Here is an 11,780-nt window from a genome sequence, read left to right as displayed (position 1 = left end):
GGATGGTAGGTATAGGGTAAGAAGGTTGTAAGTAGGACACGAGTAGCATCTGATATGTTTGTTGACACCTGTAATACATATTCAAGGCTAACAAATCTGATGCCTTGTTTATGTGGATGTAGATGAGGACTCTATCTTTACTTAGGATCTTTTTGTCTTTGATGTTTTCCGTCCCTGTCAAACTTGGCCTCTATCACTTTAGTATTAGTTGTTCTTAACTATCTTATGTACAAAACACTAGAATGATACCTCATTCTCATTATGATGTACAAAAATGAATCAAGACTGAGTCGTTTTGTGCTAATTCTTATCCTTTGTCTAAAGTCAACTAGATTTTGATTCAATACGTTATTTTGTGTATAAGTATTAAATTAAGAATAGCAACACACATGTTCTAAACACAAGGTTCTCCCAGATTTCTGGGTAACCAGGATGCTAACTTTGTAGAATTTTTTGTTTATAGGCTTGGATTGAACCACTGTCATTAGTTCCTTATTAGGTTGACATGTGTTAGGTGGTCTTTTCTTGTCTATAGATTGGAATCTTTCTCACAGATATTGTAGTCTTTGACTATGCTGGTTTCATGTTGCAGGTTAATCCAAAGTTACTTACCCTTCTTTAATTATTTTGATTATTATGATTTCATAACATTTTACCTATAAACAAACTACTCTCGATTGGACGTTTTTTTTGAGGACTATCCATTAAAACTTCGACTCAAGTATAATCCTCTCTACAATTGTCGCTTATTTCTCCAATGAGACTCATGGATATTCTGATATGATACATCTCTTTTCCTTTAGACTTGACTATTCTACTCTCATCAACTTGATAAGGTAGTAGGCCCATACTCAATGGGCCTACTACCGACTGATTGAGAATGGTGTCTAGGTTAGGGCGGGCACACCCCCCCCCCCCCCCCCCCCCCCCCCCACACACACACACACACACACACACTTGGTCACTTCATCTGACTATAATTTCTTCACCCAGCTACACACACGTACATCGGAGCTACTGATATAGATAATGATTATTTTGTCTTTTGGGGGGCTACCTTGAGCCTCTGTCGTGGAAAATTTTGGGTTTTTTAAAGCAATTGTGTTAGCATTTACCCTTTATGACTTAAGAAACATGCACTATCACTTTCGCATTCAAATCTCGATAAAAGCATTTTTAATAAAGACAAGCACTAATAAGTGCAAAAATCAAGCATAAGTCCCATGTTTTGCGTAGAAAGACCTGATCCAGCGCAATGACCACATATGAAAATGATTAGTTCATTCATATTTTGCATGAAATGAAACCCTTCAAGTACATCTTTGCATTATTGTTGTGCGATCAATGATAAATTGGTTCAACCAGGGTTGGGAACAAAATTTTGATCTCGAGGTGATGGAAAGTGTGGGACCTCCTTTATATTCTATTCTTTTTCTTTTCTAAAAAAAGGTCAATATTTTTTTGTTTTATAAGCTTTTGTTTAGCTTGTCTGAGTCAATAGTGGTAGTTTGAGAGTCACATAGAACGAGAGAAATGAGTGGGTTTTCTGTGTGGTGGGTGAGTTTGTGAGCATGGGTGTTTGTCCACCTTTGAGTTCTCGTGGTGGGAACCACCTCCCATTTTATTTTTATTTTTGTTCTGTTATTATTATTATTCTTTTTTATTCCTTGGCATTGGCAGCAGTCTGTGCAGGTGACAGAGAGAAGACGTGAGGGAGAGTAAGGGCAGGCGGTGATAGTGTGTGTGTGTGTGTAGAAGTAGGAGATGCCCAAGTCTGAGCGCGGGCTTCTCGGTCTGGTCAACAACGTGTGGACTCTAGAGGGAAGACAAGGCGGCCGCCGCAAGGCTATCAACCAGCGGGAGTTGCGGGCGAGAGCAAGTATCCAACTTCGAGGCCTCCAAGGAGCTGAGAGCCATATGAACTTGTGTGAGTGTGTGTGTGTGTGTGTGTGTGTGTGTGGACCTTCAAGGCACCAGAATCCCAGACACAACGCCGTAGCTTGGGCATCTTTGTATTTGCAGCAACATTTTCTGTGTGTGATTGTGTGATAGTTCAACATTCAAAGCTACGGCATGTTCAAATTCAAAGTGGATGCGCTCACTGACTCGCACACTGCAGGTGGGCCTACGTATGATCCGGGAGCCTGAGGCAAGAGGACGTGGGGTTGGTGACTCCGAGCAAGGCTTGCAGGGAATGGGGTAAAGTGTGTGTGTGTGTGTGTGTGTGTGTGTGTGTTTGTTTGTTTGCTACCAGGAATGAACGCGAGCCGGCCCATGAACGTATGAAGGCGTTAATGCAGTCAGCAGGATCTGGAGAAGGTGGGCTCAAGGCAAAAAGGGAAGGGGTAGGCGACAAGAACGAATCAAAGCAGGTGTGTGAGCCTTGAGGTTAAATAATTTAGGCCCTCTTTACTTTTGAAATTTCCCTTTGGGGCTTGTTCCCATGGCAAAACAAGAATACAAGGGGAAAATAGTGACGTGTGTCGCAAGTGTCTACTTAAAGCAATGGAATATACAACTCTTCAAGCAAACTAATTTCGACCAAATATATTCAAGATTTTTTCCTCATCTGCTTTACCTTAAGTTTATATTCTCTCACCATGATCACCATCATTTATGCAAATAACCCAAAATTTTCACCTCAAAATTGATTTGATTTATTTTCCCAAAATCAATGATTTGTGCACATACATATCTAAAAGGCCATTCTTAATGGAAAAAAATCAATGCACAATCCTTCAAAATTTGATGAAGGGAACACAAACATTGAAATGGATTGGAATTCGTGCATAGAAGACCTGGTTTTCCACTCAAAATTTACTCTTTCATAATCATTGCAAAAGAATTTACAGTTTTCATCATGAAAAATCATCAAACCTAATTAGGATTGTCAATTAAAATCGTACATGGAAGTATCCTGAAGCCAATCAATAATTACCGACATCATCCAATAAGACATACACACAAAGTTTGGTCGAGCAATCTTGCACAAGACTATTGAATTTCTCATTTATTTTTACAAATTACGGTGCTTGGTCTAGCACATGTGAGTGATTGCAAGTCATGCACATAAAATTCATTTAGACATTGTAATTTGTTGCAACATACACTTGGTCGGGCAACTTAATACACCTATTTTCTCATTGAAACATTCCGATTTTATTAGCAATCATTGCATTTGTATTGCTCATATCCCATGCAAAAAATCATCCAAAACCAGTTGCATTTGTCATTTTTTCTATACATGGCTACACATGAGTGAGTTTTGGATACCATTACACACACAAACAAATGCAACATTGCCATGTTCATCACCTTGATCAATCATTAGCATAGAAATACACTAATAATATTCACAATTGAGCATCAATTGAGTGATCTATTGCAATCCTCAAAGCCAATTTGTAAGACACACGTCAACTATTTGGCCAAATTAATCATCATAATTGATAAAAAATACCAATTATTCATTCACATATTGGCTTGCACATGCCATTGATTGGCATACACACCCAAATTTAGACCAAAATTGTATGTAAATAATCCATCAATTTCTCATTGCAATGCTAAAATTGCACACTCGATCAAGCATAAATGAATGTATGCATGCTTAATTTCTCAAAAATTAACACTGTTTGACCCAATCAAGCAATGCACACACTGAAAAATTAATCACAAAAGTTCAAATTTGGCTCAATTGACAATGCAATTAATCCAATCCCTAATTCTTACACACACATTTTGTGCACAATTTACAATCAAGGAGAATTTAGGTGTCCCAATTGACCATCAATCATTAAATCAAGTGGTCTTGAACGGACACACACACACACTCAAATTTTACCCATTTTTTGGCATTTAGGCTTATCCAATGATTGAATGGCCTAGCATACACATCACTTACATGATAACATACTCATATATCATCAATTTTATCAATCTCTATGCATGCACACACTCAAGATTAGGTGCACACACTTGATTTTATGGCAGTTGTTTTCCTCTTTGGTGCATTACACACAGAATGATTTTTACACACATGAATTCTTGTTGCAAATCAAGCTTAATCTTGACACACACATTATTCATTTGTCAAAATTGACCATCAATTTCATTCCAAAACAATCAAAATAGGCTCTCAAAGTATGTCAATTGATTTGCACACCTAATTTTAGCAATAAATTAGCAACACATTGGAATCAAACTAATCACCCAAAAATTGAATGGAGTAGGCCAATGCACTTACAAATGATTGCATCCAAGATAATCCTTGCTCCATGCGATGATTCCACCATGCACACACATGTGTGGCTTTTCCAATTTTGGTCCAAAAATTGACCATTGTAGGCCAAAAATCAAGCACTCAACTCAATAGATTAGACATGAATTAGCACAAAGAAACATGATAAAAGTGTTGATTCCACCTCTTACAAGGGGATTTAACATAGATTACACATCAAATGTTAGCGGTTAGGTTAGCAAAGTTAGTAAAAACTAACATGGAATTAGTACAATTAGCATGGAAATAAAGCAAAATTAGTAATGGTTAGTGAGAAGTTAATGAAAAATTGGGGGTTTGGGGTATTTATAACTCAAAAATTAGCTTCCATTACTTGAGCACACAATCAAATTAAACCAAAATTGAGTTACACACACTCAAAAACCGATGAAATTAGTACTGAAAATTACTTTATTCTAAACATCCTCTACTCCTAGCTTAGGTTATCGATCCCCCCGGCAGAGGTACCAAATGTTGGGGGTCATCGTAGCATCACCTAATCACAACCCAAGACCAACAAAATTATCAATCCTAGGATTGGCAACCTGGCTAGGGCATGGAAGCATGAGCATCATTGGATGTATTGAATGAGAGGATTTAAGAGAATTCTCTTCCAATGCAATAGAGATTAGCCATGAATCATTAACTCTAATCACATCATCAATTAACCATTACCTACACACATTAAGCCCACCAGAGTCCTACTTGCCATAGACTAGAATCTCAAAGCACTCTTTTGACAAGCACACACTAATTGCATCGGTGTTGGCCTCTGGAATCACCACATGCGAATCAAGGTACTTAATCGAAAGCTACACACACAAGGGTGAATGCTGCTTGAGTCTCATTAAACCCATCCACACACGATCAAACAATAGGGAACATACTCTAATCACAAGATTAAGAACCCACTTAATAAACCTCATTAGAGATGTTAAATATCACAAATTGAGTACTCATAGAAGGATAGGAGTGGTCAATAAGTAAGAATTCATCACCACACACTCAAATCTAGAATAATGAGAAGGTGAAACTACTTCATGACATAATGGAACGTAAAAGAATTAAGACTAATGAAGAAATTAGAGATTAGATTAAGGAATTCTTTTCTAATTACAAAGGATTAGCACTAGCCTTCTAAGGCATAGGCGCATTAAACTCAAGGCTAGGCCATCCATAAAGTGAACACACAAGAGTGAGATCTCAAGAGTGAGTACTCAAGAATGGATCCTCAAGAATGAAGCCTCTTTGCATAAAAGGCTTTCTTATAAAGGCATGCACCACAAGCCTTCCTACTATGGGTTTAAGATGAGCCCTCTAGCATATACAATTTGCAACTCCCAAACGAGCCCAAGACTGTATACAATGTGAATAGGAAATATTGTGCACATTCATAGCATATCCCTTGCTTGATGCATAATCGTGTAGCATGTATTAGTCGCTGCTAACAGACCTGCTCTTTATTATAAGTTTACATTGTATTGTTTGGAACATTTAAGAATGTAGCAGGCATGGCCGGGGGTGGTTTTGCAATGCTTAGACTAAGATCCTAAACTCGCTTAGCCTTGTAGAAATACTTAAGTGTAATGAGAATCATGATATTTATACATATGGATTGTGTAGGTCTTTTCTTTGTCTCCTACTTATGTCTAACCTCATGCTATGATTCACATTGTCAAAACACTATGCCTATATTGGGGAATTATTTGATTTAAACCTGAATGATTTCATGATGGTGTGCCGGATGGCCACAAAACCTGCTGGTTATAACAGTTATTGGCATGTAGTTGTAGTGGATGTGGATGTTTCCTGGCTAAACATTTGCTTAAACGTTTGGGAAGTGGATGTCTTAACTTATGGTTGATACGGCTCTCTGCTCATCCAAAATGAATGATTGATTACTGGTGTCCAAGTGATGGTATGGAAATCATTTAGGCTGGTTACGTGCTGGTTTGATACTGTTGGGCCTAGCCTCAGCTTATTTTGTTTTTTTGGCATCTACATGACTCCATTCATGAATTGACTTCTAAAAATTAGATCAAACTACTAAATGATAAATCAAATTTGAACTAAACTATGATATTTTGCTTACCTGACTCTCTCTATATTTGAGTAGCATTTGCTATGGCATTATTGTTTTGATTTACACTAGTAAAAAATGCTACAATTATTGGAATTCATTATTTATGACTTAGCACAATCTTACTTCACTTATATAGTGAATTAGACTCTTCTTCTACACTCTTGGCTTTTGTCTACCTCAGCTTATCTTTTATAACACAAATTGTTGCATCCTATTCTATGATTTTACTAGTCATAATGTTTTATGATAAAGCATATGAAACTCTTCAAGTAGTTAGGCTAGGTTCCTTTGTTCTGTTGAGTAACTGTTGGTTTGGTACTCATGCGTAATACTGAGCCCGATTTGATCTCATTTTTTGTATTTTGCATATTAATGATTCCATTATTGGGACTAGCCCATGAAAGAAAGCTTATCCGAAGCATGAGAAATGTACTATATGTATTGGATACCTGGTTACCTATTTAGCCTGATAGATTTAAATAGGGTGTGGTTCAATGATCTCCCTTTGCATGGATAACCTAATACATCTAAACCATTTACCTACCCCTTATGGCCTTTTGCAAACAAATGTAGATATTCTGCTTCAAATGAATTCAATTCTAGATGACTACTATACAATGACTTGGAATGCTTAGTTGATATGGTGTTATTAAACTTTTCTACTTATGTTCTGCTGATTGATTTTTTTGAATAAAAAGTCCACTTTTTTTTTTGGCTTGGGATGCCTAGCTAGTATGAGATTAAGAAACTTTTTCTATTTGGAAATGTTTTTTACTAGGATTTGATCTTTACTAGACTTTTTGGATACTCTCACTCCTTGGAGGGTATTACTTGAGATGGTTGGCTAGTCTAGTTTGAGTTGTAAATTGGTTGTGGTTTTGGTTTACCTAAACCTTACCAGCTGGTTGTCGAAATCTTTAGGATAATTGAAATCTTTACCACCTCATTAAATTTGGAAATCTCTAGGATACTCAAACTACTGGTATGTTTTGAGATACTTCCACAATATTAATTTCTAATTTCAAAAAAGTTGGTTTATGGTTGTCAGTTAAAGAATGTCGACTTTGGTGGTTATTGAGCACTAAGAGTCACAAATCACCTTGCTAGCACTAGTGAACTAAAAGATTATGAATGACACATCTTGGGAGATTCCATTTCATGTATAAACATGAACAATCGGAAGTGGTTTAGCTAAAGAAACTTCATATCTTAACTTCTATGAGTCAAAAGAATGGGTAAAACACTTGGATCAGAAGGGGTGAGTGATGCCCTCCTAATCAAAACATAATCTAATTAAATAAATATGATTAAATTCCTTTAAAAATTGGGGTTACTACTAACCTTGAGTATAATCTATGATCTCATTTGGGTCTGAAGGAGTGATGACCTTATCACAAATTAAAACAAAGTTAAAGAAATTAAAAGTGAAACACTTAACACTTAATCAAGAGGGATAATGGCCTTTTGATTACAAAGAAATAGTGATAGCATCATATCAATTGTTTTAAGAATGGATACTTGCAAATATTTTACACGTGAGTATAATCTATGATCTCATTTGGGTCTCAAGGAGTGATGACCTTCTTATCACAAATTAAAACAAAGTTAAAGAAATTAAAAGTGAAACACTTAACACTTAATCAAGAGGGATAATGGCCTTTTGATTACAAAGAAATAGTGATAGCATCATATCAATTGTTTTAAGAATGGATACTTGCAAATATTTTACACTTATTGGATGGTAGATATAAGGTAAAAAGGTTTTAAGTAGGACATGGATAACATCTGATATGCTCGTTGACACCTATAGTACGTACTCAAGGCTAACGAATCTGTTGTGTTATGTATACAAATGCAGGTGAAGACTCTATCTTTACTTAAGATCTTTTTGGCTTTGATGTTGTCGGTCACCATCAAACTTGGCCTTTTTCACTTTAGTATTGGTTGTTCTTAACTCTCTTATGAACCAATCACTAGAATTATACCTCATTCTCACTATGACGTACAAAAATGCATCAAAGACAGGGTCTTTTTTTGTGCTAATCCTTGTCCTTTGTCTAAAGCCAAATGTCTTTTGAACTAAGGTGTTCTTTTGTGTATAAGTATTAGTTTAAAAATAGCAACACACACTCAAAATCAATATGATAAAGTATTAGCATCTCAAGAAAAAATATTTGCAGATTTCAGTGACAAAATTACTGAATTCGGCCACATGACCCTATCATGAGACTAGTTGAAGATTAATTTCCCACTCAACACGAATTTAAACAATTTTATCAATTTCCACTCAAATAAAATGTGAGCATCAAAGTGTGGGTCAATGAGCGCGGACAAGGGTGTGGGAAAATAGCTTGCAAGCAGTGTGCTACCTATCATCTGGGGTATGTCTAGTTGGTTATGAAGGTGTATTTGCCCCAAGGTCATGGGTTCAACCCTTGATTAGTGCAAAACAAAATGACATTTCATTGTTAACCTTTATACATATCTACAAGTTTTCCATGATTTTCCTGCTATCTTAAATATGGGCTCCATATGGAGTATTTTGCTCCTATCAAAGTGCATATTTTGAAATAAGGATGGTTGGTAGCTTCACGTGATGGTGTGACTAAGGGTGTGTGCGAAAAGCCACCTTTGTCAACAATTGCGCCCTTTGACGAATGAAACAATGACAACAAAATGGATTCTCCCTTGTTCTAGTTGACACAACGAAAAATGGTAGTGGTAGAAGTCCATTGGGGGTGTTACCCTTTATTGTATGTATCTCTCTTCTCTTGCATCTATAACCAAATAGCCCCTCTGTAGTTCTGTCGATCCCTTGAGGCATGAGCTGTGCTTTAGGTCCTTTTGTACATTCCTCTGATGAGTTAAAATAACATCTCCACTCACAATTGTGAGCATGGCCAAAGAAATAAAAAGATAATTTAAGGAGTAGCTAGATGATGGAACTGTGAGCTTTCTAACACTTAGAACATTGCCTAATTCTCTAGAAAAATGTGGAGCTAGGTTTGACATTTGTACCCATCCCCTCTTAATAGATTCAACAAACAAATGTACCTTGACGCAAGAGCAAATTTATGGTTGCTGTGGCTTATTTGCCTCAAGGCATGAGCAAAAAAACAGTCGATGTGTTTTGCCCTAGACAACAAAACATTACAAATCCAAGAAAAGTTATGGCCATGCACAACAAAACCAAAATCACTACTACATACTACCTAGATATGGGATTCATCATAGCTAGCAAAACAAATGTGGGATAGAAAATTGAGAAGAATATAATATGTGAAGGTATTCGAGCTAAAATCCGAGTTGCTATACTAGCCCCCTTGAAGTGCAAACATGATGAAGGCCTCAAAAATCACATCCACGTCTGATATATATATACGTTAACGATTAGTAAAGTGTTCTCGGCTTATAAGCAACTATAGTTAGTGAGTGACCTACAAAGAATTGTTTGAATAAAAATGAATTGGGGAAATTTGGAGGCACCTAGGTCACTTGGGGAGGGTGGGGTAACTGGGGTTGCAGGTTCGTGGTTTGTATGGACACCCACCAGGCTTTGATGGTCTTATCAGCACTACCCGTGTAGACAAGGCAACCTCTGCCCATTACGTCTGTCATCATCTTCAGTGCAGCTTGATCGCTGCCGCTGCTTCTGCCGTTACTGCTCATGGGCGCTATGCACATCGACTTGACAGCAGAAGTATGACCTTGAAGCACACCCACACAAGCAATACTAATGGCGCCCTCACAACCATCTTGCATGATCTGCCACACTCTTGCCGTCTTGTCCGCCGACCCACTGAAGAGGAGCATTAGCCCTCCCTCCTCCTGCCGCAGCTTGCACGTACACAAGCAGAGTATAGATTGAGCATGGGATCCTGCCACCTTATGAAGCAGCTTGCTTATCACATGCTCCTCCCCCTTTCCTCTCCCCCACACTGCCAGCGTGCCGTCCGAGCCCGCAGAGAAGAGGAACTCCCCGTCATCGCTCATAGCCAAGGCGTTCACTGATGCACCCTTCTGATGCGCGCCTTCCATAGTTGCCAGCAGGCTATGGCGCTTGGCATTCAAAGCCAGCTGCTTCCCCCACGCCTTCACTTTCCCATCGGCCGAGCCTGTGTAAAGCAACCCGCTCTTGTTGCACACGGCAAGGGCATTGACGGCATCATCGTGCGCGCGGATTGATTCCATGCATTTCAAGTCGGAAAGCCGCCACACCTTCACGGTCTTGTCCCAGGATGCAGAATACAAAACCTCCTGCGTCGTACCTCCAAGGGCAAGAGCAGAAATGGTGTCGGAATGCTGAATCCACAGCTTCTTGTGGTGGCGCCGCAACTGCACGTAGTTGGTTTGCGAGAGGCTTTTCCAGAAGCAGTCCTTGAAGCGGGGCAATGTGGCGATGAGCTGGTGGGAGGGCTTCTCAGAAGGAGCAGCAGAGGTGAGAAGATGGCGTCGACTCCACACGCGAATTTTGTGGTCCTGATGAGCTCCAAAGAGTCTGTGTCTTGCTACCACCATGGCCTTGACAGAGCACATGGGGTCGGCCCCGCCGTTGGCGAACTGGTGGGTGCTGCTGCTGCAAGGAGCGAGGTCAGGCAGCTCCCACATGCGGATGTCGTTGCCCACTGAAGCTGTATAGAGATGCTCACCATCAGAGACAACGCAGGACACGCCGCCATCATGGCCACGCGCAGTTGCAACGCACTCACACACAAGCCCATTCATGGTTTCACGCATATTCATCAAAGATACTGCTGCATCACCCACACAAAGAACAAGCAGAAGCAGCGAAATTTACAGGGAAGGAAGCTGGGAAGGGCTGAAAGAGGCAGGCTGAGGCAGTTATGATGCGTACCTCGTGAATGTAGGGCAATGAGGGTTTTATAGAGAACAAGTGCGAGCGAGTCTGTCTGTGTGTGTGTGTGTGTGTGTGAGAGAGAGAGAGAGAGAGAGAGAGAGAGAATCTCGTCTTCTAGGAGTGGTCTTTGGTTGCGAGTTGCAACTAGTTGCAAGGAGCTGTGAGCAGCAGGCTGCAGCACGCTATTTTCGTTTTTTTTTAAGCAGGGAGGCGGATGAGTGAGGAAGATGAAAGGAGAACAGTCGGAAGTGGAGTTGTATACAGGCTATTGACAATTCATAATTTCACAGCGCCTTGCGAAGAAGGCGCGCTTTACTGCTTTTACCCTAAGGGGGCAAAAAAGAAAAAAAAAGAGAGAGTCTACCTACAAAAAGAAACCACCGAATGGTCAAAAAGTTAAAGAGAAAATAGCCTCCCTAGGATCCTCGGAGGCGTTCCCCGAGAGAGAGAGAGAGAGAGAGAGAGAGAGAGAGGAAACGGTCCTTTGTTTTACCCTTCACGCAAAGAGGCCTAGCCTAGCCGTTGTGAATGAATGCGTACCCACTCTCTTAACGACTTGT

The 11,780-nt window shown here is 39.3% G+C and overlaps 1 protein-coding gene across 1 annotated transcript; it reads right to left on the bottom strand.

The window, feature by feature from the left end:
- Nucleotides 1-9,706: 9,706 nt before the first annotated feature.
- Nucleotides 9,707-11,545, bottom strand: LOC147433318 (protein JINGUBANG-like). The gene has a single exon (XM_086492918.1). The coding sequence runs from the start codon at nucleotides 11,103-11,105 to the stop codon at nucleotides 9,849-9,851; it is 1,257 nt and encodes a 418-aa protein (XP_086349044.1). The 5' UTR covers nucleotides 11,106-11,545; the 3' UTR covers nucleotides 9,707-9,848.
- Between the last annotated feature and the right edge of the window lie 235 nt (nucleotides 11,546-11,780).

This window comes from Adiantum capillus-veneris, chromosome 20 (assembly GCF_014529385.1).
Source record: "Adiantum capillus-veneris isolate H3 chromosome 20, ASM1452938v2, whole genome shotgun sequence".
In the NCBI taxonomy this organism is placed as follows: domain Eukaryota; kingdom Viridiplantae; phylum Streptophyta; class Polypodiopsida; order Polypodiales; family Pteridaceae; genus Adiantum; species Adiantum capillus-veneris.
The sequence above is the reverse complement of the archived record's forward strand: the minus strand, read 5'-3'. Positions and strand labels throughout refer to the sequence as shown.

Coding starts and splice junctions, on each gene's coding strand:
- LOC147433318 (XM_086492918.1), bottom strand. CDS start 11,105: ATGAATATGCGTGAAACCATGAATGGGCTTGTGTGTGAGTGCGTTGCA.